At 42.5% G+C, this 27,879-nt stretch overlaps 2 protein-coding genes across 8 annotated transcripts in view; one reads left to right on the top strand and one right to left on the bottom strand.

The window, feature by feature from the left end:
* The window catches only part of tp53bp1 (tumor protein p53 binding protein, 1), a 37,002-nt gene extending 23,292 nt beyond the window's left edge, over window positions 1-13,710 (bottom strand). For all 7 annotated transcript variants that reach the window (XM_063187753.1, XM_063187756.1, XM_063187754.1 and 4 more), the window contains exons 1-11: window positions 13,632-13,710; window positions 12,590-12,807; window positions 12,156-12,237; window positions 11,946-12,018; window positions 11,683-11,741; window positions 8,007-8,081; window positions 5,470-5,521; window positions 4,954-5,114; window positions 1,806-1,932; window positions 967-1,046; window positions 55-233 (exon numbers count right to left, since the gene is read on the bottom strand). In XM_063187753.1, coding sequence (XP_063043823.1) covers window positions 55-233; window positions 967-1,046; window positions 1,806-1,932; window positions 4,954-5,114; window positions 5,470-5,521; window positions 8,007-8,081; window positions 11,683-11,741; window positions 11,946-12,018; window positions 12,156-12,237; window positions 12,590-12,769 — 1,068 coding nt within the window. In that variant the 5' untranslated portion in view covers window positions 12,770-12,807; window positions 13,632-13,710. The remainder of the gene's footprint in view (window positions 1-54; window positions 234-966; window positions 1,047-1,805; window positions 1,933-4,953; window positions 5,115-5,469; window positions 5,522-8,006; window positions 8,082-11,682; window positions 11,742-11,945; window positions 12,019-12,155; window positions 12,238-12,589; window positions 12,808-13,631) is intronic.
* A 12,736-nt stretch (window positions 13,711-26,446) lies between these two features.
* Window positions 26,447-27,879, top strand: part of map1aa (microtubule-associated protein 1Aa) — a 46,028-nt gene continuing 44,595 nt past the window's right edge. The window contains exons 1-2 of the mRNA XM_063187730.1: window positions 26,447-26,714; window positions 27,704-27,805. Coding sequence (XP_063043800.1) covers window positions 26,447-26,714; window positions 27,704-27,805 — 370 coding nt within the window. The remainder of the gene's footprint in view (window positions 26,715-27,703; window positions 27,806-27,879) is intronic.

The raw sequence follows: 27,879 nt of genomic DNA, 5'->3' as shown, positions 1-27,879 counted from the left end.
AGATCATCTGTTTGCCATCCGCTGTAAAGCAAAGTCAAAGATGCAGTGACTTACATGTGAAAACTCAGGCTGGCTGGGCAGAGATAAACTCTTGTCCAGCACGAAACTAGGAGAATTCTGGGATACTGGGGTGGAGGTGGGGCGTGGCTTGTGCAGCGGGCTGCTGCCTTTGGGCCTCCCATCCCCTCTCTGTGATTGGCTCCCTCCTGCTCTGGAGATGTCCATTGGCTCATCTAGGGAAGATAGAGAAAGCCTTAGATCAGGGATGTCAAACCCAGGGGCCCAATTTGGCCCGCAGTGTCATTTTATTCGGCCTGCGAGATCATTTCAAATGTGTATTACAGTTAGTCCACAACAAGACTTGAACATGAAATTTGGTGCGTCACAGGAATAGGAGTGGGACCAGACCAATGAAACGGCTCACACTCATTTGCAACAGAATATGTGCCGGCACATTTGAACTACCATATCATAGGAAAGAGATTTGTAAATTTGTAAATTTGAGTTTGACACCCCTGCCTCAGATGACTCCATAGGCAGGACGTGAACATCACCATAATTTTAGGGCTGCTGAGGGCTAATATGACTCATAACTAATAAAGACTTAATGAAAGAAGAATAGAATGGCACATTTTAATGCAGAATCCTATATTGTGTGCGTGAGAGACAGACAGAGAGACAGACAGAGAGAGAGAGAGAGAGAGAGAGAGAGAGAGAGAGATAGAAAGAAAGAAATGTGTTCATTGTAATTCTCTTCCTTGAATCGTGAAGAAAAAAATCAAGCACTCTACAAGAATTCCAGCTGGAGACACGATTATGTAAACGGATGAGGGATTAGCTCTATTGAAATTGCAAATAGGTATTCTAATGGCCCTGGTGGCCCACTGAGGGAGAGGAGAGGAGAGGAGAGCAGAGGAGAGGGCTGGGCGGGCTAATGGGCCTGTTTCATGATGATAATTACTGTACCTCCGGTAGGAGAGTTGGGGACAATGAGGGGAGTTTGGCTCATCCTCTCCTGTGTGGCAGCCACGTAATCCACAGACTGTCTGTTGATAGACGGAAACGCACACACACGCACGCACACAAGTCAGATAAGGGCAACTCAATTACTTCAGCAAATGCATCACAACACTTATGGGAAAACATGACAAGGCACAAAATAATAAAAAACCGCAGACTTGAGACCAACCACTGGGAGCAAATGATGCTCTGGTGACCGCTCTTTACATTTGATCATTTATCTCTAAAAGGAGAGTGAGGGTGGAACAATGTGCTTGTTCCCAACATGAGATATGCTCAACACTGCAAGGAAATGATAAAGGTCCACAATACTGTTCAATGCTCCAAAGTTTAATGACACGACATTTCAGACTCTCTCAGTCCTTCATCAAAGTGCAACTTTGTTTGGAAGCATTGAACAGTGTTGCAGACCTTTAACATTTCCTTTCAGTTATCTTCTGTTTGGTCCTGTACTACAGGATACAGCAAGACAGGACCAAAATCCATCTGCATAAGTCCCTCCACTTGGCGGCCATCTTGGCGAAGCCAGCTATTTCTCTATATTTTTCAACTGCACATGGGCAGCATTTGCTTGTGAGATGATTGGATCAATGACAGCGCAGCTCGGCTAGCAATTGGCTTTTTTGCCAGAAAGGTGGGAGATGTGCAAGTACACACCATATTGGCCTTGCGAATTGTCCCCGTTCATTTCTATGAACGTGTTCTATGTGCTCTTGTAACATATCCTAATTTCATAACATCAAGACCTATCATACTAGCGCAGAGTGTCTCTGTACAGGACTTACTGTGAGAGGCTCTCCTGGACCAGAGTGCCCTGGCCAGACAGGTGGAGCAGGTGCAGGCTGCCGGCCGGAGTGCAGGTGGGGAGGGAGTGCTTGCCCAACTCATTCACCGTGCTGTCCACACGGGTGCCTGCAGACATTAAAACATTAACACAACTGTCAACAAGAAAAACTAGGTTTCTTTTTCATATTAGGTACAAGAGGTGGAAAGACAAGTCTAAATGGATCGAAAGAATGCAATAGACAGACGATGAACCCAAAGCATTTACCTCAAATGACTGGACATTTTGTTTGAGCTTGAAAACTTAGCTCATGACCAAAAGTTTTCTATACTATATACGCAAGAAAATATGTAATAATGTCTTAAAGTGTATATCGCAGGTTAACCACTACTTTGGATCAATGTGTACACACTGTATTCAATAAATGATCCACATATATAAGTCCCTCCAAAAACGATGTTAAACATCGATTTTTGTTGTTTGTTGTGGCAAATGTGGGTTTAACCGTAACCTGGCGACTACGTCAGGCGAGGCCATGGGTGAACGTTCTAATTTTATTTGCCTGGAATTTTACCAAGGCGAGGTGACGATCACGAATGATACAACGGCCGTGGCCTGCAGGCCTATAATAGAAATCGCAACTGTAATCGTGCGGCTTTTCTCATGCAGGGCACTGTAACAACTTCCAAATGATTTAGTAACTTTTGGCCAACTAGTTTTAGTAGAAATGCTATTCATGCAGGGTTGCAAATTCTGCTTGGACCTATAGGCTAGACTATGCGACATGGGCTTCTTTTTTTACTAGTCCCTTCATATTTTTGGGCTTGTTTAATGACCTGCCAATATCGTGTCAGCTAAATGCAATAGGCTACCTAAATTACAAACAGCACAAACTAAACGGGAAATGATCTGCGTAGCCTAAAATGTGGTGCTATTCGCCCGACTGGGGAGGGACTGTCCATGGTGCTGAAATCGCGTCAAACTTTTCCAAGGTGCAAAACAGTAGGCTAAAGTAGGCCTATACCACCCGAGTCATGTCGCTGTTGTAAAAATCACATTTTCAATTTCCTTTGACTGTTCTATAGAATTACATGCAACTTCAATAAAGGTCACTCACATGCGTATCACAAATCAATAGCATAGGTAACCCACGCGGCGGCGGGACTATTTCGGTTAACCTATATTCCTTGAAAAAAAAAAAAGTCCGAGTGTCACAAAAAAACTACACTGTCCGTAATTATAGGCCTACCAAACGAAATTATCCAATAGAAGAAATCAAGTCTTCAGTTTCAATAATCCACGTTGTGTGGCGCAAATGTAGCGCCTTCCAAGTCTCTCGCGGCCAAAAGTGACTAAACTCACCTCTGATGATATAGCCTACTTATGTTCCAGGTTACTCACGGCACTGAGACGATGCAGGATAATCCATGGAAAGTCTTCAAGTAATCCAAACAGAGCGATTCAAGCAAGACAGTAAAACAACAATAGTCGCCAGATCAAACATAAATACCAAAACTAGCCTATAGGCCTATGTAGATTTGGTATGACGTTTGATAAAAGCATCTCATTCAGATGGCCAGGGAGAGAGGCAAACAATCTTTCAACAGCGTTGGCTGGAGCCTTCGAGTAGAGCCTTTTGGTTGTATCTTTTCAGTCTCTATTTTCCTACTACGCGCGTTGGATCCATGTTTTAGATGCGTTCCAGCATCTCTAAGGGTAGGCTATGTCTGTCCGTCCGTCTGAAACGCGTTCTTCAAATTGTTCCCTTCTGTGTCCACAAGGTGGGAGAGTTGACTATTTGGTCCGGAGCACGCAGCTGATTGCATTGTGAGACAAGTGCAGCGCGAGTACAATGAAAGTGCTGCTGCATTGAATAAGAAGCAGTGATAACGCGCCAGTTGCCCTAGCCAGGACAACTGAGGGGGCATTCAATTTTCGGCATTATTTTGCGTTTGGGCCGTGGGAGGCAACTTCGTTTCGTTTTCACCAACACCACTGTGAAGTGTGTGTCACTATGTTCACGGTCTTTGCCCCCTTATGAGACTTCGGCCCGAGGATGTCAAACGTGAGGGGGGCGCTTCATCATGTTGTGTATGATAGTGTCACGTTGTGCAGCTCAACTATGTGGTTTGTCAGAAACTCGCGGCAATGACAATGAAACGTGGTGCTCGAAACAAGTAGACAAATGCGCCATTTGACATACGGTGTACTGATGTTCTCGGACGTATATTGCAAGGGAGGTTCATTCGTTTTCTGCTGACGGCCGTGTGGACCGCACAGGTGCTTTCCACTGTGCCCAGACAGGTTGCTTTGCAGTCGTTTGAATTTGGTAATCGCTGGCACTCTTACAATGCAGCCGACTGCTTTGCACCTTGCCGTTAAAAAGCTTGGAGCGAATGATTCACCCAAACGGTTTTATTTATGTATTATTTGTCGCTGTTTACATTCTTTCCCACTTGGACATGATGCTGAAATGGCGTGATAGACCTACTAAAGGTTGATACTAACAATGTCTGGTAATTTGTAGTGTAGGCCTACTTGAAATTTGAAATCACATGGTAGGCCTACTTCTCCAAATTCAAGCTTTCGAGACTCGCACTTTGAGGCAAGCGCAATCGGACCCCCCCCCCCCATTTTTTTTTTTTTTTTTTGGCATAGTTCGAACACTGGTTTTTACTGCCTCACGGTCACATGGCACCCTGTAGCGGTCATGATATAATATTGCCAATGATATTTATTTCATACCCGTACGGCATAATTCAATCACACACCGTACAGAATGCAGGGCTACCGCTACTGCGGGCTACTGAATGGCCTCGCCTGACGTCACACAATAGATTAGAATTCTTTGAACATGTTACTGAAAATACACACTTTTCCTCATTATATTTCATTTTCTGATGTCCTGTTGCATGAAAAAAATGATGGATAATTGTTCAAGTGGTAGAACTATCAAAGGAAGTCCATTATTTTGAATAAAAATTAACCTGAGATATACACTTTAAATGTCCTAAAAAGAGTGAACCTGATGATGAACTGGGCGCTCTAAGAAATAAAATTCTTCATCTTTGTCCGACTCCTAAATATGTAATAACGCAATAATGTGTATGTGTAAGGTCCTAAATGAGTACTCCACTTGAGAGACGTACCAACTCTCCCCTCCTCCTCCTCCTCCTCCTCCTCCTCCTCCTCTTCTTGGAACAGGTCTTCCTGGGAGGACACCATGTCCTCCTCCTCGGCTGCCTGCGAGTGCAGCAGGGCCTGGATGCTCAACCTCTGGCTGTCCTTACTGCTAGAGCTCACCTCAGACCTGAGAGAGAGAGGGGAGGGAGAGAAAGAGACATAAAGACAGCCAGAGAGAGAGGGAGTGTAAAAGGGAGAGAGTAAAAGTGAGAATGAAATTGGAAAGCAGAGAAATTATGCAATCAGCAGCCAGCTAGAGGTAAGTGGAAACGTAATGAACAGAAGTAATCAAAGTGATACACACACAAACAGCAGACTAGATTTGTACTGAGGGGAATATTACAAAGCCAGATAGAAAAAGGCCAAGCAGAACAATAACCAGACAAAAGTTTCCCAGATAAAGCATGAACTGCTTTTCACTGACACCACCCTTCCCCCCACCCCACCCCAGCCAGTAATTTTCTTAATAAATAAGCACATACCTTCTAAAGTCTTGGCTTTGAGTGTTCCGTCCTACAGTTTTTTTCACGTCCTCTGTGTGAGAAAACCTCAGTCAGTGACATTTCTCCGCATCACCACAAGACATTGTGTGTTGTACTGTAAATTCTCATAGCCTACTGCCATTTTGTGTTTGTGTATCAGAACGGCCAATTCTGAAAATCAATGACGGGCATCCAGAGATGTTCATGCTACCAGTTATACAGACAGACAGACAGACAGACAGACAGGCAGTTACTCTAGGCATAGTGTTGAGAACACCCTAATCTGTTGAGTTGTTTACTGAAAGAGGTATGCCACTATTTTGGGGCTTAATACAGTTAAAATCGTTGGCCAGGGTTTATATAGGTGGTAAAGTGTCTTATTTTTCATGTAAGCCGTTGTCTTGTTTTAAGACAAGTTAAAAGAGGGAGCATGTCGCTAAGCTAGTGAAAGTCAATGGATCCGTGTAGCATGTAGCAATGCTACATGGATGCATTGACTTTCACTAGCTTAGCGACATACTCCCTCTTTTAACTTGTCTTAAAGCAAGACAACGCTTCACATGAAAAATAAGACACTTTACCACCTTTATAAACCCTGGCCAACGATTTTAACTGTATTAAGCCCCAAAATAGTGGCATATCCCTTTAAGTTCTGCAAGTTCAATGAATAACTTGCAATAGTAGCAGTAGGTAAACAATGAATAGCCAGAGCTGGAGAGCCTCTTGCCCAGGAAATGAATCAGTGTAACAGCAACTGGCTGTTACTAATACCAAATTAGTCTAGTTTGGTTAAAAGTTTAGAATGCATTACATCTATATAGCTTTGGTTAAAAGTGTCGGCAAAACGTAATGTAATGTCTGCAAATTCAGTCAATGCTTAATTTTCCCCAACATCAAACAGCATTTTTTGTAGGCATTAATTTCAGAGTGAGTTATCAATGCTATGAGATGAGATATGAGATGTCCATTGAAAAGATTTAAATAAAAATGTGCAATGGGGTTAAGTTTGGAGTTCAAAAATGTGTGACCGGTGGCGTATACCTGGCCTGAAATGTCCACATGGATGGCCACTCTTGTTCCACTGTTCTGCACTAATACTTGAGCTGACCCAGTCCCAGGGTACTCTTTGGCATGTTGTGTCAAGTAGTGCACTTTAAAAAACACAACACTAACCCTACTTGGCATCTGGGCTTATTGTTCTCTATATTTCCTGTTTGCATTTGCTAGTTTTATTGCCTATGGATATGTCCTCGAATACAAGTCGTTTTGGTTAAAAATGCAATGTAATGTATTGTTCATAAAAGGTTTTGTAGGTTCAGCTTTCAGGTGAAATGTAAGGATGGACCTAAGGGAGGCCTTGTAGCCTTGCTCAAATCCTCACCCTCAAGCTCATCTTCAAGGGCAGTCAGTCACAGAAACTGTTACTTTACACCAGGGGTATGTGGGCAGCCGTGGCCTAACGGTTAGGGAGTTGGTCTTTCAATCTGAGGGTTGTAGGTTCAAATCCCACCTGACCTCTCCCTACACCTGCATCCATGGCTGAAGTGCCCTTGAGCAAGGCACCTAACCCCACATTGCTCCAGGGACTCTAACCTAAACTGAAAAATAGTAAATGTAAGTCGCTATGAATAAAAGCGACAGCTAAATAAAATGTAATGTAATAATGTAATGTATGCCTCGAGGGTAGTTAACAGCACTTTAGGCCCGGCCCCCGATATAATTTTAATGTTATACAGAATGCTATATATCAGTGTTATACATGAATTATCATGTTTTGCGAAGGAATCTTAGAAATTGCATTTGCAATACATTATATTCAGGGGACCTAGAGAATGTGACTAAATATAGGCCAAGAGTGTAGGGGGAAATCCTGGTTTGTGTTCATAGTATGGCCCTTGTTGGAATTTGAAGTGGCCCCTCAAATGAAAAAGGTTCACCGCCCCTGCTTTACACCAGTTCACTCATCCACATATCTTACTGAAGGCCAAAATCCCGATTTTCTTGAACCACTTTGGGTTGCGGCATTTCGTTGCTGTGATGTAAATATTACCCTTCCTTATACAGTATATACTGTTATGTACATAATCCACTGTGTTGCAGAGTGCAGCATCTCTTTAAAGGGGCACTGTGTAATATTTTTAGCAGTTTCCTTCAAGAATTCATGCTGCCCATTCTCAAATGTTACCTTTTTCATTAAACCACCACCATCAAATCAAAGTATTCATTATAATTGTGAAAATGCCACTTTTCATACAGGAAAAGGGGGATCTCCTCCCTGTCCACCATTTGGACTTTCCAAAAGTAGATATTTTTAGCTGCAAAACTTACTGTACTTGGTCATACTATACTAATAAATATTAGCTTATGTCTTATTAAAGATTCATGAAAAGATGGGTGGCCACAATCCTACACAGTCCACCTTTAATGTCTGTTCTGAAGTGAATGCTTTCAATCTCATTGTCAATGTGTTTAGTGTTTATGTGGAGGATAGTGAATATAAAAGGCATCGTATACATTCTAATTTGCATCCCACTCACCGCTTTTGTGTGGCTCATCATGGAAGCCCTGGCTCTCAGACAGCTCCAGCATCCCAAACTGAGACATACCCTCAGCTGGTGAACACGCAAACACACACACACACACACACACACACACACTTTACAGTATTAACTTCAAAACAAATGACAACTTACTAACGCTGTTATAACACCATTGCGAGCAACTATTTATGTGGTAACATTGGGTTTACACTATACATTGGTTTCTTGTATGAAAACATTCCTGTATGCGCACACAGCTGAGGATACCTCTGCAACATCTGACTGTTTGGAAACTGCTGTTAAGTGATTGGCTGCTTACACCGTGCTCCTCCTCACAAATATTATACATGTACACAAATGTCTCAAATATTTTCACGTCATACTCCTTGAAGCATTTCATGTCCAGCTATGTATACCCCCCCCCCATACACACACACAAAGTTCTGAAATGGTTTGGGAACAACAGGGATTTATTTAAAAATACTGTACAGAGGGCGCACCGTGGCGCATCAAGCTAATGCTCTTTACTATAAATGGCCCTGTCTGCCCATGCGGGCACAGGTTCGAGTCCAGCCAGGGTCATCTTCCAATCGAACCCTCCCGATACTTTTCCAGCATGATCTATGCTGTCCCATCCACAATAAAGGCACAAAACCCCATACAAAATTGTAAAAATCACTGTACAGATAAACAGGCATGAAATTCAAACAAGACAGAAGAAAGACATGAAATGAAGCAAATAAGAACTAACACTAAGGAATGAAACAAACAAGACCTACGGATGTCCATTAATAACGTAACCAAAACACCATGGAACTCTGTGCTTTGAATTTGAAAGAGTTCATTTAAACATGACAGTAAGTCTATGTTAATGTGAGGGGTGTGCTTGACAGGCTGCACACAGTTCCTTAATGTCTGGTCGAAACTCAGAGAGTCTTAGCCTTAAATTGTCTTCTACACCCAGCCTCTGCCTGTATTTAGTTCTCAGACTCGTGAGAGCGGAGAAGCCACACTCGCATAAATAGGTGGTGGCGAAGGGCATTAGTTTCTTGATGGCACGTGTTGCCAGGTCAGGGAACTCGGGCCGCAGCCCTATCCAGAAATCTGGAAGAGGCTTTTGCTTGAATTCGGCTTTTATGGATGCGGTGCTTGCAATGTCCACGAGGCCCGCTTGTTCTGATGGCGGCAGGATGGCAGGGACGGCAGAGAAAGGATATCGGATCCAATTATCCGACTCGTCGATTGCAGGAAAGTACCAACGCAGCTGTGCAGCCAACTCGCTGAGGTGTGTCGTTACGTCACGTTTCACACCGTCCGTCAGCCACAGGTTGTTTTCCCACAGGAAAGCATGCAGCGATGGAAAGACCTCTGTGTTATTGCTGTTCATGCAGTGGATCCAGAGAGTCAGTTTCTTGATCATTGCCTCGATTTTGTCTCGCACGTCAAAGATGGTTGCAGAGAGTCCCTGTAATCCCAGGTTCATCAACCCCAGTTCATTCAGACGAGAGAAAATATCCCCAAGATAAGCCAATCGTGTGAGAAACTCTGCGTCATGCAACTTGCCAGAGAGCCGAAATTTGTGGTCGTTGAAGAACATTTTGAATTCATCCTTCAATTCAAAGACGCGCGTTAAGACGTTGCCCCTTGACAGCCAGCGCTCCTCCGTGTACAGCAGGAGATTTGTGTGGTCGCTGCCCATTTCACTGCACAGTGCCGTGAATATGTGAGAGTGCATAGCCTTGCCTTTGACAAAGTTCACAATCTTCACAATTGCGTCCAAAACACTCGTCAAACTTTCGGGCATTCCCTTGGTGGCGAGGGCCTCCCGGTGGATGCTGCAGTGCACCCACGTGGCCTCGGGAGCAACCGCTTGCAGGCTCGTGACTACGGCACTATGTCTCCCAGTCATGGTCTTTGCACCGTCTGTGCAGATACCGACGCATCTTGACCAGTACAGTCCATTGGACGTCACAAAGGTGTTGAGCATTCTGAAGATGTCCTCCCCTGTGGCCTCTTTTGGGATAGATTTACAGAACAGCATGTCCTCCTTAATGGACCCTTCGTGGATGTAGCGGACATACACCAGGAGCTGAGCCAGGCCGGTGACATCCGTAGACTCATCCAGTTGCAGTGAGTAGAAGTCACTGGCTTGTATGTGAAGGATTAACTGTTTTAAAATGTCCCCTGCCATGTCGCCAATACGACGAGAGATTGTGCTGTTGGAGGAAGGCATGGTCTGGATGGTACCTTTGGCCTCCTCCCCCAACATGGCCTCAACCATGTCCGCGACAGCAGGGAGGATCAGGTCCTCCACCATGGTGTGGGGCTTGCCCATCTTAGCCACGCGGTAGCTCACCATGTAGGACGATTCCAGCTTCTTCTTGTTGACCCTCTCGGTTTCGTTAATCATGTCGTTCTCTACATCAAACACTGGCTCGGGCTCTTTTTTGCAAGGCTTACCAGGAGAAAGACCTTTTAACAGTCTTTCAAAATACTTGCGCGGCTTAGCTTTCAAGTCGGGGTGATTTGTCTCCAGATGTCGGCGCAGGAGGGACGGTTTCATGGAATGCTGAGACAGCGCTTTTGCACATATGACACACAGCGGCTGAACGTCCGGGCCTTCACCGAGAGAAGTGAAGCCAAACGCAATGTAGTCATCGTGATATTTGCGTATTTTCTTTGGTGTTTTTTTTGTTGGCGTATCTTCGCTGGCGTTTCTCTTCCACTTATCGGGGGACACATCGTCCTCATGGTCAGCGTCGGTGGCACCGTCCGCTGTGCTAATATCTTGATCATCAGCAGTGTCTGCACTGCCGCTGGCACCCTGATCCAAGGAAGAGACACCTGGGTCTCCATCATCGATAGGGGCATCAATATGGTCATCGCTAGGGGCATCGATAGAGTCCTCGACAGGGTTCTCGATAGAGTCATCCTCGATATGGTCCTCAATAGAGTCGTCCTGGATAGGGTCATCGATAGGGGCGTCCTCGACTGGAGTCCTACTGGTGGAAGGCGATGACGTCTCTGTGGAGGATGGGATTTAGTCTTTTCAGCCATTTGTGTCACATTCGTGTTTGTTCGATTTCAATTAGCATCAAAGATGCATTGTAACCAGCAGCAAAGCAACATTGCAACAGACGACAAGTGATTGTTGGTAGCCTTGATAGCAACTGCCCTCAATCTTGGGTAACTTGGTGTGTGAGCACTTTTTTCTCAATATATCCCATGTTTAACAGTGTGATGCAGTAGTTAAGTGTTGGACTGATTGACAGGTTTTGTTGCATAATCAATGTGTCAGCTTTTGGTACTGTGAAATTGCAGCCCATGCGCTGTTTGACCAGCTAGTGCATTCTTTGCCATCAGCATTGTTGAATACATTCTTTTTCATCCCAAGGAACCTCAACATCACTTCACATATCTCTAGGGGTGCACATACCCCAGTTTGGGAAACACAGAGCTATAACATGTCCCAGCATCACAGCTATTAATTGTAAACATATTTCACTTTGCAATATTTTCATATTCACAAAGCTAAAATATGTTTTAGTAGTGTATTTATCACACACAAAACATTTCTGCATCATTCTCACATGACTAAGTGCACAGGACCATTTAATTACATGGTTACAGCATCACAAGCAGCATTAATTACATAGTTATAACAGCAACATACCTTCAGGCTGAGCACAGGTTGTGGAGTCTGCTCCTGATTCCATATCTTCCATGTCAGCCCTGCAGGCAGAAGAACTGATGTTAACATTGGTTCAACTTAGTGTAAGCTGATGTTTTCATTTCCATCACAATATGTATGCACTTACACATCTCTAGAAAACATATTCAATAAATATTGTGCATGTGTGGACTATTTTTCAATGTTAAAGCACGATGGGCTGACTAGTAATAACTTGCAGCATAACCTCGAGCACACAGACTTACATTTTGTTGTCTCCTGAAGGGATGACGTCCAACACTGGACTGTTTTCTAGTGCCTCCAAGCTCTGGACTGGTTCTGTGGGGGATGTGTTTAGAAAAAGAGGAAGAGCAAAGATAAATGTGAAATAGTGTTGGGACCACTTGACTTTACCATTGCTTCACAAAAAGCTACCACAGACAAACATGAAGGAAGAAACTGTGGACAGTACTTACCGTGAGAGTGATTGTTGTGGTTCCCACCGTTTTGGCTCTCCTTCTGTGAAAGTCTCTCTCGTGGAGGAGAAGAAATCACTTCCTACAGTAAAATATAGCAAACAAAACAAAAAAAAACAAATTATTACAATTTGTAGCATTTGTAAATCCAACACCTAATCAACATTCTCGTTAGAAATTTCAGCCAGAGTGTGGACACATTTAATAATAGAAATCACCAAAACGGGAGTTAGAATCAGAATAACAAGACCTCCACAGTCCACAGAATACAGAAAAGAGAAATACATTAATTTCATTCGATTGTTTTACAATTAGAACATCAGTTTGAAATTTATCACGATGACCAAAATGTTTTCCATGACTTTGATGGTCTGGACTTTCAGGTTCGCATACCAATGGAGCTTAGCCATGAGAAGAGGCACGCCCACACTCACCAGGACGGGGCTGGGGGAGTGTGGCTGCAGGTTGGACAGGCGTTTGGTTAGCAGGGCGCGGTAGCTGCTCTCGGGGTCGTCTTCCAGCGCGATGCTGTCGGGCTGCGAGTCCTCCACAATCAGGCACGGGGTCTCAGGCTGCGGGAGACTGGAGTCCAGCTCGCTGCCACTGGGATCCATGTAGGAGGGAGAGGGCGTCTGCAGGTTAACCAATCGGGCTGTAATCAAAACATAAAGAGAAGCAGTGAAGACCATACCGGAAATAGGCAACACAAATACCCCCCTTGATGCTTGGTCCATAGAGAATGGAAGGAATCTTTGCTTTGTTCTTCACAGCAAAGCTGATGTGCACGAGGAAGACCGTTTCACTAATAAACCATATCAAAACACAACAACTGCAGAAGTCCCTATATTGTACAGAATTATAACATGTATCGTTGATAACCCCATTGCACCCCACTACAACACGGCTAAAACCATTCGCATTACTGTAGCGTCAAGTGCGTGGACAATTTCAGATCTCTTCAGCATGCATTTTTAAATGGATGATGTATTCTTAGTCAAGGTATATCAGGGCTGCCTTACAGTAACAAAAAAAATCACACGCCCAACGATATCTGGTTTTACATGACGAAAAACGACATAGCTACAATACTACGGTAGCTTTGCATCCCCCATCATGGCTGCATACTGTTATGCTAGCCTGCTTGCTAGCTGCCAACTCGATACCTTCTGAATATCACATCGAAGAGCAACACCCCCCAGGCAGTAGTGCAACATCTGACTGAATGCAAAATCTTAAAACATATATTGTGCACAATGGCTCAGTTTCCATAATTTGGTGTGGTACAGGAACACATTCCTGAATGACATGGCAGGCTGGTCACCTAGCAGAACGTGCTAACATGCATTAGCAGCAGTCTCAGACAAAAAGTACAGAATCCCTCTCGGGCTATACAGTGATTTGTACCCAATCACCAGCCAAATCACTTCTGGTTTCTTGGGAAACTATCAGTTTCTGTACATCTACCGCAGATTATACCTGTCCGATCGGATGGCTATGAGAGGCCCATTGCGTTGTTGCACACACCCGCACCAAGTTTTCTCCCAAACGATGTGGTCCATGCCCACTTTTTGCTTCGCGGCAAAATTCTGAAGATTCTGCATTTTGATTGGCCCGTGGAGACATGGCCAACCTTTGAGGATATACTCACCCTCTGATTGGTTCGTGGAGGCTAGACATACAGGAGAGGTCCCAATGTTTATACTGCATGTTATGCAATGTGATTGGGCTACATCACAGTCCCCTTTCCCTTGACTTTTTGTAGGCCTAACTACTTTAGATTCATAAGCTTTCCCACTGTCTTCACTTTACAAATAACACAGCTCAGCAAAAAAATATGAATGAAGTGAAGTATGCTGCCAAACCGGTGATCAATGGTCCTTTGTTTCCCCTTTATACAACATCAAAAGATAGGCCAACTTGTGGACATGCTACAAGTGTGCACAACAGGTCAACATCTACTTTCAAGAGGGAATGAATGACCAAGCAATCTGATCAATAAAGTAGTGACATAAATCGTCATCTTATAGCCTAATATATGTATGTGAGCCTATAAAGAAAAACAATGTTTTCTCTCCAAAACTTTCCCTCTCTAAGCTTGGAAATAACCACAAGCACACAACTGAGAAACCAGCTTCTCAAATCCAAACTCTGGAACTCAGACACATTGTAAGCAGGGCTCTAAATTAACTTTTTCCACCACCAGCCAATTTGGCTAGTGGACATTTTTTCTTACCAGCCAAACAGAAGTTCAACTAGCCATTTTTTTCAATCTCGCCAAAATAAACTATGTGTTAGGCTAGTTTTTTTTTTTTTTAATTATGGTAATTTTGTTCAACAATTACACTATATACACTATATATAGGCCTGCATACTATAGGCCTATTATAGGCTATATATGTTTTCATTATTTTTTAACTTCTGCTTTATTTTTAACTTTCATTACTTAGGCCTAATCAATTTGATTAGTTTTTGTTCAATTCCTCTGAAAACAGCTGAATCACATCACACAAGCCACTCACATAACAGACCTTTAACATACAGTAACCAAGCACACAGCCAAACTCTCCAAAACCTCACATACGCACACCCCAAGGAAGGAGAAGTGATGAGAGGAAAAGGAGAGGAGAGAGGAGGAGCTCTTCTCTTATCTACCATGCGCAACAAAATGACAAGAAGCCTAGTTTAACTAAAAGTAAATAATATCACGGGAATCTTCGATTCCTTTGTTACTTCCACAGCTTCGTCGTTGGTTGCTTTTTTGTTATTTGTTTTCTTTCCGATGGCGTGGGCTTTCCAACTTAGTTGCGCCAGGACTCGGAACATTTCAGAAGACAACTGAACTGACAGCTACGCTCACACTACTCTGACAGTCAGCTCTCCTCCTCTGCCCTTGTCACAATTTCGTTCCACAACCACTCCATTTTTTAACGTCACTACTATTACCTGTGCCTGTGATGAAGAGCTCTGATGTGGATGTGTGACTGTGTGTAATGTATTTTTTTGATGTGTATAGGGACCCCCTCGAAAAAAAAAAGATGGAACATCTCAAGGGGCTATCCCAAAGAATTGAATTGAATTACGGTTACAATTACTACTAGCATTCACCAACACACAGAACCTTGCTCTAACCCCCGCCACATTCTCATCACTCGCACAAAACATAGGCATAATCTATGTTATTGAAACGGTCAGGGCCTCGCTGCTTCAAAAAGGCAGCCTGTTACAGCAAGGTTCAGCCTAGTAATAATAGCAGTAGTGACGTTAAAAAGGTTGTAGCGAAATCGACGAGAGCATAGGAGGAGAGCTGCCTGTCAGAATAGTGTGAGCGTAGCTGACAGAAGGCTGGTCGTCTGAAATGTTTTCAATGCTGGCGCGCGCAACAGCATGGAGTTGCCGCTTGCTGCACTGGAAAGCCCACGGTGGGAGGCTACGTCGTGACGCTAGTGTCCATGGGTAATGTAGGAAATCTCGCCTTAAGGGCTCTGCATACTTAACGTGCGCACGTTCGTCATAGCAGCGGTTTACCGTTCATAATTTACTGTACTCGGGCGCTACTGGCCAAATTGGCGGGTAGGTATTTTTTTCTACTAGCCAAAATTAATTTTCACCCGTGTTTGGCGGGTTGGCGTGTGTTAATTTAGAGCCCTGATTGTAAGTTACCAATCCCTTTCAGCTGTTGCCAGATGAAATATCTAGGCAGGTCAGGACGACAGCTCACAAAGAAACCTTTCATTCTCTAGCTTTATGACAGGCTTTACCGTATGTTACACAAGACAACGAAAAGGCAACCTTGTCACTTCATTCTCCCTCTTCCTCAGTTTCCTATGGCCCCTGAAATCACATTGCAACATTTCACATCACTTGACACAATGACTGACGTGCAAGCCTTCAGGTATTGTTTTTTCCCCTCCATGTTTTCATGCATGTTTTCATTAGCTGCTCTGTAGGCCTACTTACTGTATGCTATATGTGAGACAAAATAGGCCCTTTAGACACCTTTTCCACACTTCCATACAAGACATTTTATAAAAACATTTTTATAGGACAAACATGCAAAGGCCTTATTGTACCAAAATGGCCATGAGTCCCAAATTTAACAACCAAGTTCCCCTGGCCAAATTGGCCATCTCTTGCATTTTAGTGGGGTCGTAGGCATGTGCAATTTTTCTCAGTCATTTCAAATTGGTGTTAAAGTTTGGTTTTCACTTCCAAGTTGAAGTTTAGGGTCTATAGAACAATTTGGGTTTGAGTGTCAAACACACAGATAACAAAATGGCCTGCGGGGGGCGCTCTAAAATATATAAACTGCTATAACTTTTTATTAGTTTAACCAAATTTAACATATGAGGTATGCATAGATTCAGCATTAAGAGGAGGAGCTGGTGAGCTAAGTATTTGGTTACCGGATTAAAGACATACTATGTCATAAACACACTTTTAGCCCATGGACAGCAAAATTCAGGGTTTTTTTTAAGATAAAGGGTGGAAATGCCCTCCAAGTTGCAATGAAACACCATTTATTGTTACAAGTTATTGTAAATAAAGCCTGGGATATCATTCAACTGGATTTTTTCAGAATATCCCTGAAGCGCAAAGATACCTAGGATACATAGGGCCAAAGCCTATGTGATATTTAGGACCCAACTTGCAACTTTGAGTTTATGAATTTAGTATCATGAGTATCAACTTTTTCAATCAAGCCATATTCTATTCACACATAAAAACACAAAAAACATTATATCTGGAAGAAAATAAATCAATAATAATAATAATAATAATAATAAAAAGACTTTCCGGAGAGACAATGATATTAGTATGCTTGCGGCTTATGCACACACACACACACACAGAGCTGTTATATACACACAGAGAAACACGAGGGAAAGAGATAGAGGTCTGAGTGTGTGTGTGTGTGTCTGTCTGTCTGAGAGAGAGAGAGAGAGAGAGAGAGAGAGAGAGAGAGAGAGGTGTGTGTGTGTGTGTGTGTGTGTGTGTGTGTGTGTGTGTGTGTGTGTGTGTGTGTGCAGATGCTTCAGGTGCCTTTCAGCAATGGGTGGGTAGGGAGAGGTAAGGGTGGGATTCGAACCTGCAACCCTCTGACAGACCAACACCCTACCCAGTAGGCCACTGCCACTTACTGTATAGAGTGGCCACAGCAGCATATTAGGCCATGGTTGCCCAAGTGACAGCAGAGGTCTAAAGTTCTACATGGCTGCATGTGTGTGTGTCAATGATACAGTAAGTAATGTAGACCTCCTTGGTGTGTGTGTATGAATGAAGATTCTAAAGGTGACAATTTGGCGGTCAATATGTGCAGCCTTATTTTTACACTGCCATATCTCCAAAAGTTTTGCAAGTTGTCAGATGATATTGACACACAAATGGCACAGCCCTGCTCTTCATGTCAAAGCTGAGATCCCTTTTCTAGGCCAAACGATTCAGTCAAAAAATGGACATATTCAGGCCTATGCGCTGAGCTGTTCACACATTTTTTTTCGTAAGTGAATGGGGTCACATCATAGGGATTTTAAAACTGCTCTCTCTGAAACATTTGTACGAGTTGGCTTATGATCTTCACACAGTTTGTATTCAGAGCCAAGACCTCTCTGACAATGCCTTTACCTAGTTGATACCTAGTTAAAAACCCTAGGACAGGTCGCCTCTCACTGTAACTGCCACAGTTTGTGACATCATCATCTTGACCATTCTACCATTAATTTCAATGAGGGGGAAAACAGAGAGAAAACTGAGGAAAAACAAGTCTGGTGAACGAATGAAAGGGGGTAGGCCAGCAAAAAATACACCACCCTGAGCCCTTTTCGAGCCGTTCAATTTGGGACTCGAACCGTGTCTCTATCTCGAACGCTAATGAATGGCGATTCCCATAGGCCGAGGTGAATGGAAAAATGTAGAATAATAATAAACTGTTGATGAACAATTGGTATGCTTTCCCGCAAGCATACTAAAGAAACTGTTGGAGAACAATTAGTATGCTTGCTGGTGGCAAGCAGAGGCCTTTGGCAAGCATTCTAAATAATACTATAGGACTATTTCATACATGGTAGACACAATCATCTGTTGTTATGAGGACATCTGTCATCTGGGAACTCTCCATTTGTTACCAGCTGACAAGAATGAAAACCGTTCTTATCATCTGCATTTGCCAGAAATGCCTGCCAATCTGGTAACAAATGAACAGTTCCCAGATTTGGACTACACTACCAAAGATGCAGTTGCCAAAGATGTATTCCAACTAGAGGTGAAGTGCAGCTGTACTAGTACTTGTACAAATAGACCTGCCAGATCTCGGTGCAAGTGCATAAAGGCAGAGTTAAAGTGCACACGTCTGTGCAAGTGCACATGCAATTTCTAAGACTGACCACTGACTGTTTTTGCATCTGTTCTCTGTCATAGTTATTGTAGAGTGGAGTATTGGAATAAATGCCCTATGCCCTATGGTCTTCTGTTTGCTTTTTGAATGCAGGAAAAAATTATGCTCCCCATAGTATTTATTATTATTATTATTATTATTATTATTATTATTATTATTATTGATTTACTTTCTTCCAGATATAAAGTTTTTAAGTTGTGAATAAAATTATGGCTTGATTGGAACAAAAAGCTGGTACTCATGTTCCTAAATTCATACACTCAAAGTTGCAAGTTGGATGCTAAATATCACATAACTTAGGCTATATGCAGCCATATTTGTGTATAGGTATCCTATTAGTATCTGTGTGCTTCAGGGATATTCTGAACAAATAAAGTTAAGTGATAACCCAGTTTTTGTTTTGTTTTGTTTACAATAACTTGTAACAATAAATTATGTTTCATTGCAACTTTGAGGGCATTTCCACCCTTTATCTTAAAAAAGCCCGGATTTAGCTGTCCATTGGCTAAAAGTGTGTTTTTTACATAGTGTGTCTTTAATCTGGTAACCAAATACTTAGCTCATCGGTTTCTCCTCTCCATGCCGAATCCATACATAGCTCATATGTTAAATTTGGTTTAACTAATCAAAAGTTATAGCAGTTTATATATTTTAGAGCGCCCCCCGCAGGCCATTTTGTTATCTGTGTGTTTGACACTCGAACTCAAATTGTTCTATAGACCCAAAACTTCAACTTGGAAGTGAAAACGAAACTTTAACACCAATTTGAAATGACTGAGCCTAATACGACCCCACTATTTCAAAAACCCCTTGCAATAGAATCCCAAGAAGCATTTTCAATAATTGAGGCGGGTTTCAAGCCATGCCATAGACCTACGATTTCTATTGCTGACCACGCTGGTTGCTAAATTAGATCAAAGGGTGGACTGATGGTAGCTTCAGCTAGTGGCATACAGAGGCATTTGACTGACATGGGTAAAGCCCTATTCATACCCTATGTCTGAGAGGGTTACATATACGTGTGGAATGTTGTTTCACACATGTTAACGAATGACAAAATACATTCAGGGTTAGTACGTGTACATTACAAACAGAATAACTAAACAAATGTAGGGTATAAATGGGCCTCTGAGAAGTTCATATGACAGCTTGGCCAAACTACAGGCTTGACGAAATGGCCAATTGTGGCCAATTGTGACCTCTGGGACACAGCCTTTGAGATGAGTAGAGTAGAGTAGAGTAGAGTAACTTTATTGATCCCCAGGGGGAAATTCAGGCATCCAATAGCTTACATAAATACACAAATACACAAAAGCCCACATGGACATTTCAAGACAAAAATAAACACAGGAATAGTCATCAGGGTGGGGAAAATACAATAAAAAATAGAGATAAATGTAGAAAAAGGTAATTGTGCAAAAAGACATTCTGTGAGACAAAGTGGATTCAAGTGAATTCAGGAATCGAACGGTTGTGCACTCATTGTGACACCGTGACATACATTCCTGATCTTTTTAGAGATTATAACACTATTACTGGAGACTGCAAAGGTACCAGAGGATAGTTTGGCTTATTAAGAGGCATACTGCTGTAATGTATGATCCTGGTTTTGGACAACTAGATAACTGATCTTCATCAGAAGTAGGTGGGTTGCAGATCACACCGTTTGCTGCGCAGGACAGACTTACTGTGACCTGGGAAGGGTCTGTAAGTGGTTTTAGGAATGACTTGACAGTGGGTTCCGCAAAGAGTTAGGCAGATTTTGCTGCTGCTTAACACAGTTGTTCAGACCAGAGAGACAGCATGGAAGCTCATCCCAAAGGGCAAGCCAAACTTAGGGAGCCAATCCGAGAGCAAGGAGGGGTGGGAAGATGATGACATGCATTACTCGACAAGTGGAAGCTTTCTGTTCGATTGAATACAACTGCATGACACGATTGGCTATGGGCTACGTATATGGCCAATAAATGGCCGCTGGCAATCGTAAACCACACCTCCCCTATACGAGAAATTCAGTAAGTGGTCTCCAGACTATATCTGACTTGTGACATGGTATGGGGTGAACCAGGCAGAGGCAGATATAGGCTAAGAAGGAGAATGAGCTACTTCCTCATAATTACAATCAATTACACAAGGACATGGACAACAACAACAAAATAGCACAATATAACTAATGTATGGTTAACTCAAAGTCGGGTATAAACCTACATTATAGACAGGTTATATACATGATAGAAAGGTATAAATATACCTATAGGTATAATATACAATAGGTATACACATAATTTATAGACAGGTATAAGTATAGGCCTTCATTGATATATGGGGACTGAGAAAAATCCCCAAGGCATAGATATGGTAATCATACTTCTACAACACACCCGAATGCAACAATGAGCTGATCCTCACTTTGCCTCCACAGACATACCTTTGTGTAACAACTTTGATTGAGCCTTATGTTTCATGACACATGACCTGAAAGCCAAACTATTGCCCTTTTCTGAGATGGTTAAATAAAATAGAAGTCATAATATAAGTCATAATATAAGACATATAAAATATAAGACAATAGAAGTGAAGGGGAGTGGGGGGCCCATCAGGACTAAAACCCAGACCTTCTGGGGTACCAAACTGGGGCTCTGACCGCTACACCATAGTCAGGCTCATTGGCATAACAGTCAGAACACGCCCACAACCCTAGTGATGATCACTCCATTACAAGGAGGGAAACCATCAAAGGTGTATAAAGTAGAAATAGAAGTGTTACTTATATAATTACAACACTAGTACATGATCTTACATAGTTAATAGACCGCTTACTCCACTGTACCTCATGAGGTAAACATTAAGAGTACTTGTAACTTTTTGTTACTTTTACTTGTCAGGTGACATCACACATAGCTAAGTGTCGAGGGGACATCTGCCAATGACCTTTTAATCCTGTATAGGGCAGGGATGTCAAACTCAAATTCTCAGGGGGCCAACATTAAAATCTGGGATTAAGTCACGGGCCAAACTCAATGTTTATTTTTTGTAAGTGGGCTAAAATTGGGCATGCACGCACTTAAAACTCAAAGCCAAGTTTTACAAACACACATATGGTATCTTAAATGTCCCTTCACGCATGAATGGGAGATGATACATTGGCCTCTACCCACTTATATGGAACCAACTTTACATTTCATGTTCACCTCATGTTACCATATGGTGTGTGTGAGTGTGTGTGTGTTTCATACATTTGAAATTGTCTCACAGGCCAAATAAAATGACCCCATGAGAAAGATTTGACTGCCGGGCCTGAGTTTGACATCACATGGCCATGCTGTAGGGCCACTGGGCAGCCTGATAAGAGAACCAACAAAAAGTTGCACCGTACCTCTATTTAAAATAAACATGTCAGCAAAGTTCCCATCAGAAGACAGCTCTACACTAACACATTCACTGTTCATTTTGTTCAAAGATCGGTGGAATTTCCATCAACTCCATTTCATACAGTGAAGGTAACAGGATCACGTGCTTCATCACATACAGTCCCAGGAAAAAGTTTGTACACCCTTTTAAATTTCTTACCTTTCTGTCAAAATTGGTCATAAAACATGGTCTGATCTTCCCGGAAATCACAAGAAGGAACAACCAGAGTCTGCTTTAACTAATTCAACCCAAACATTTACAAGTTTTCATATTTTCATTGGCCATAAGGTGTAAACATTCACAGGACAGCAAGGCATAAGTAAGTACACCCTTGCATTCAATAGGTTTTAACCCTAAGTTAGTCGTAATAACCTCAACCAGATGTTTCCTGTAGTTGCAGATCAGATTAACAAAACAATCTGGATGTATCTGGTCTCCCTCTTCTTTAGAAAACTGCTCTCGTCAGCAAGGTTTGTGGGATGTCTGGAGTGCATAGCTTTCTTGACTTCATGCCATATAATCTCAATGTTTTTTTTGTCAGGGCTTTGACTGGGCTATTCCAGAATGTGTATTTCATTATTATGAAGCCATTCTAAAGTCGATTTGCTTCAAAAGTATGGGTTGTTGTCACATTTCAGCACCCATCCTCTTGTGTGCTTCAACTGTGTGACAGACTACCTCACTTTTTTCTGTAAAATATCTCGATAAACTTCTGAGTTCATTGTTCCACTGATAATAGCAAACTGAAAAGGGCCTGAGGCAGCAAGGTAGCAGCATATAATGATGCTCCCGCCACCATACTTGAAGGTGGAGATGATGTTTTGGTGAAGGTGTGGTTCTCCAGTTCTCCTCCAAACATGACATTGTGTGTTCCCCTGAACAATTCAACTTTGGTTTCAATGTTGGTCTACAGAATATTTTGCAGTAATTCTATGAAGCATATAAATGCTTTTTCGCAAACCTCAAAGGTGCAGCAATATTTTTTTGGACAGAAACCCCATTAATTTTAGATTGGCAGAATGAATCCCATTTTTAGCTATTATTGGTTACATCTCCTCTTCTGAGTATGGTGGCGGGAGCATCATTATATGCGGCTACCTTGCTGCCTCAGGCCCTTGACAGTTTGCTATTATCAGTGGAACAATGAACTCAAGTTTATTATGATATTTTACAGAAAAAACGTGAGGAAGTCTGTCACACAGTTGAAGCACACAAGAGTATGGGTCCTGAAATGTGACAACAACCCATACTTTTGAAGCAAATCGACTTTAGAATGGCTTCATAATAATGAAATGCACATTCTGAAATAGCCCAGTCAAAGCCCTGACAAAAAACAATTGAGATCATATGGCATGAAGTCAAGAAAGCTATGCACTCCAGACATCCCACAAACCTTGCTGACGAGAGGCAGTTCTCCAAAGAAGAGGGCGACAAGATACAAACAGATTGTTTTGTTAGTCTGATCTGCAACTACAGGACAAGTCTGGTTGATGATATTGCAACTAACTGAGGGTTAAAACCTACTTAATGCAAGGGTGTACTTACTTATGCCCTGCTCTCCTGTGAATGTTATGTCCTTATGACCAATAAAAATATGATAACATGTAAATGTATGGGTGGAATTAATTAAAGCAGACTCTGATTGTTCCTTCTTCAGATTTCCGGGAAGATCAGACCATGTTTTATGATCAATTTTGACAGAAATGTAAGAAATTTCAAAGGGTGTACAAACTTTTTCCTGGGACTGTATGGGAAGATGAGAGTGCCAAACTTCATTCACCTAGTCAGTTTCTCCAAGCTCAGGTAAAAAGCAAGGTGTATCTTGTAAATTGTCTTGACAAAACTTGGCCTAGTTTTAAATACACTTTCCATTTTTCTATGGGAATCTACAACTCAGTATGACTGAGAAGTAGGCCTATAATCTCCAAGCAGACATGGTTAAATGTTGTCTTGATGTCCATTTAATTGACCTGATGTCACTTCTCTTTATTTCACATGTGTGAGGAAGGAGGAATGAAGCTTGACTTAAAGAAGTACATTAATGAATAAATAATATAGGATGTATGTCTCCAGAGTCTGATGTGTATTTCATTCAACAGTATATAGTAAAATCTCAGTGACTAAGAGGACGTCCATACAATTCATGCAAACAAATAGAAACCCTATCCCCAAAATGGTCAACCAAAGACCATGTTCCTGTACAAAAATCTTTGATAGAACCCTTTTAGAGATCAAGATACTATCATCAGACATACCCCAAGCCAAGACACAACATCCCCAAAGCGTTCCCAGGAACAAACAAACAAAAAATGTTAGCTAGCTGGTGGTGGTCTGGGTTAAAACGGGAAAAAGGGGAACACCAGGCTGGATATTCTCACCCTGTCATCAATTAGAGTGCCATAGCAATTCTACTAAAGCAAGGTTTGGAATCACATGAGACGCATGCATTAATTTGGTCGCAGAGAAGGCTACTCTGGGCTAAACGACAATATGACCGAAATGCGCAGCAAGGTGGATATGGCAATAGCTCAAATAGCACTCCTTGAAACCCGTCCTTGAACACAAATCTGTGCCATCCTCGCAAGAGGAAAGACAGTTGGTAAGGTCGATGAGACCGAGAGCAAGCATAACGTATCCAGTCATAAGAAATAATGGCACGCATTACCTGCAAAGGAAGGTCCCCAGCTAGTAATATTATTACAAACTTTAGCCTACAGCTTGCGTCCACGCAGAAAATGAAAGCGCCGCCGAGTTGCACTCTCACCCCGTCTTGTGCTATCCACGGGGGAACGGGGCGCAGAACAACCGCATGGACATTTAAAGATGCAATGACATTTTTTCATGTGCACGCGCCTCAATCGTGCGTAATGATGGTGTTTCATATTTCAAACGAATGGCAACTTTATGGGGCACTTTGGCATACTGGTGCATTTAGTGGTTCTAATAATCTATGAACAGGGTGGGGAGTTCTGTATTGGTCAGTCAGTCCCCTGCATATTTAGCAGGGTTTAAAGCATCAAGCATCTATTCATCGTTCTATCATTCAAACATATTTTAATTTGTCAAGCCATTGTTCGATGTACACGTGTCGACATCTGATTATACAGTATTTGTACTCATTTTGAAAGAACCATAAGTCAACAACAGCTGTATGTCACAAAAGTAATGTATGCTGCTGGGCATATTAAGAGTTATGCTGAAGTGTCCACACAATAGCCTACCTCTTTCCAAATACAAGCACAATGTTGATGTATAGGGAAACGCTTTTACCTGTAACTTTTTTTTTTCCTGACATGCACTTTGTCGGTATGAACACTAGATGACAGTGTAGGCTAGGTCGTAGCCTACTATTGTAAATGTCTTGAGTAATCTCAGCCTCCTGTATACTATTCAGCCAGTGTCCATCACACAGTGTGCTGTGCACATTTCTGTACCGCGCATAATTCGGTTCCCAATGGCGCATGGTTCCATTTCCAATTATATAGCATGACTCTTCAAGTAGGCTATTATCCACATGATCAGGTTGCGTTTATTATTTATTTTGTAGCATGTGACAGATTGACCTAATGAATTAAGCTCATATTCTGAAGCTGCCCTTGAACTTGGATGATTGCTGCGTATTTTGCTTTGTCATGTTCTGCAATCTGTGGCTGTCGCTGCTGGGTAGCTTGCAGATGGCAATCACTGGCTTACTGCAGTGCGGTGGAGTGGCTGGAAGATTTATAGACAAAATATTGCTCACATCAGGACCAATACAGTAGGGAGCAATAGAGAGCTGGTAGCCTACCGCTGTATTATTTGCCTCTTCATGGGCAGAAAATAGTTATAGTTGATACTCAGTAATAGTTAATATGCACGAAGTTTAGGCTACATATTTTAGAGGGTGGGAGCATACTTTATAGAGTAAGGTGATTTAGCATGTTATGTAAGTAACTTTAGGCAAGCACAATCTCTTAAAGACCGCCTGAAATAGACCATCTTCTTGTTAGATGATCTCTGCGTAAACAGACAGCGTGCTGCTGCAGATTTGGAAATTCCATCAGCCTTGATCAGCCTCTCTGCAGTCTGCATGCGCACTTAGTTGGCAGGGACTCTTGACCGACACTCTGGGGTACAGCATCACCGGGCACAGGCATACAAGTTTCAAACCTGGGGAAAACGGCTGAGCATCTTTGGAAGAAAATACATTCACGTGGACAGAATAAGGTTTTTGGGCAGATTTGTCTTTTCTCCTATGAAAGAAGTTAGGTAGGCTACTCGGAAAGACTGGTGGTATTGATGTGATGAATGGGTTAGGGAAAGGGAGACAAGTACGATTTATGAGCGTTTGAAAGGAATTGCTTTTGAAATCAACCAATTGGCAAGGCCTGACATCAAATAGCCACATAATTTTAGGACCAATCCAACAAGCTCCTCTCTTCCGAGACACTCCCACTGGTCCTCGGCTGATGTTGTTTCGCTGCAGACATAGCTCATGGATGCAGTTGTCATGGAAATGGAAGAGGTCCCAGCGTCAGCTCCAGCTCTTGTTGCCATGGAAATGCCGGTAGGAGATGCTCCCTCTGTGGCGGGAGACAAGGAGCGCAGCGCGAAGCCGGAACAAAGTGAGCCGCCGCGAGAGCTTACTCAGCATCGGGTAGGCGGCGAGCGTTCGGTTGGTCGCCCGTTCAGCCCCAGGAACTATTGCATGCTCATCGTGATAGGAGAGATCTCCACGGAGGATCAGCTTCAGAACACCAAGGAGCACATCAAACGCGGTGAGTCTGCAGTTTCATGTTTCCCAAAGCTAATTTGAGTCCGTCCTGGGACACATCAAAGTTTACGAGTAGTGGTAAGATTTTCTTTCTATGTTGGTATCTAAAATTGATACGTATGTTATATTAGCTGCCATCAGAATTGTGCACCAGTTTTGCTTTCCTTGACAAGTAGTGATTAGGATTGGCCACTTGAAGTTTGAAATGTTGTCATCCATTGTGAGCTACTGCATCTCTGTATGCGCGCGCGCGTGTAGCCTCTGTTCATTTGAAAAAACTCTTCAAAACATGTTTGAACTACAAAAGCACAAATTCAGATAGCAAAAAATGGGCAAAAGTGTATTGGAAGTAAAGTTATTGTATCGCGGATGTCAATCTGTAACTTTCCATTGCAGTGTTTACCTGTGGCATGGTTACTTTTATTTTGTTATAAACAGCAACATAGTGGAAAGGGGCGTGGCATTATCTCAACAACTTTACAAAATAAGAGCCAAATTAGATCAAATACTAACAAAGGTTTATATTTGATTAATTACCAACTTTTTAAAAAGTATTTTTTGTGGCCTTCTGACCTTTATTATTACAGGACAGTGGATTACAGACAGGAAATGATTGGGAGAGAGAGGTGGGGCATAGCTGGGAAATGACCCCGGTCGGACTCGAACCGGGGTCCCCGTGGGCATGCAAGCTCAAATGTGGGGGGCTTAGCGCGCTGCGCCACAGCGCCCCCAATTACCATCCATTTCATCTGTGGAATGTTGCATAGACATAGTCTATAATAAGACTTAATATAAAGCCCAAAAAAGCTATCTGAATAGTGTCCTACCATGGCACTCGTTTACTACATGTCTGGCCAGGGTTCGATTCCGGCCTGGGTCCTTTGCCAGGTCCTTTGCATGACATAGGGCCCATATTAGATGTGTATTGAAGATAGCAAGAAAATGTGTGTGTTTTATCCTAACTGACTTGTATGTTTGTGTTCATGTCCTCAGGACTGAGATCTTGGGAGGTTGACCTGACCGTCTGTGATCTAAACAAAGAGCTTCAGCTATTCCAGAAGCATCACTCGGCCCAGTTTTCACACGAGATCCAAGGTCAGACATCTTTGTAATTCAGAGCAATGTGCCAGCTGCGAACATTGACATGAAATGCAGTATACGATAAATAC

Source organism: Engraulis encrasicolus, chromosome 22, assembly GCF_034702125.1.
Source record: "Engraulis encrasicolus isolate BLACKSEA-1 chromosome 22, IST_EnEncr_1.0, whole genome shotgun sequence".
NCBI classification, from domain to species: domain Eukaryota; kingdom Metazoa; phylum Chordata; class Actinopteri; order Clupeiformes; family Engraulidae; genus Engraulis; species Engraulis encrasicolus.
Note: the sequence above shows the minus strand (reverse complement) of the source record. Positions and strands in the feature narration are given on the sequence as shown.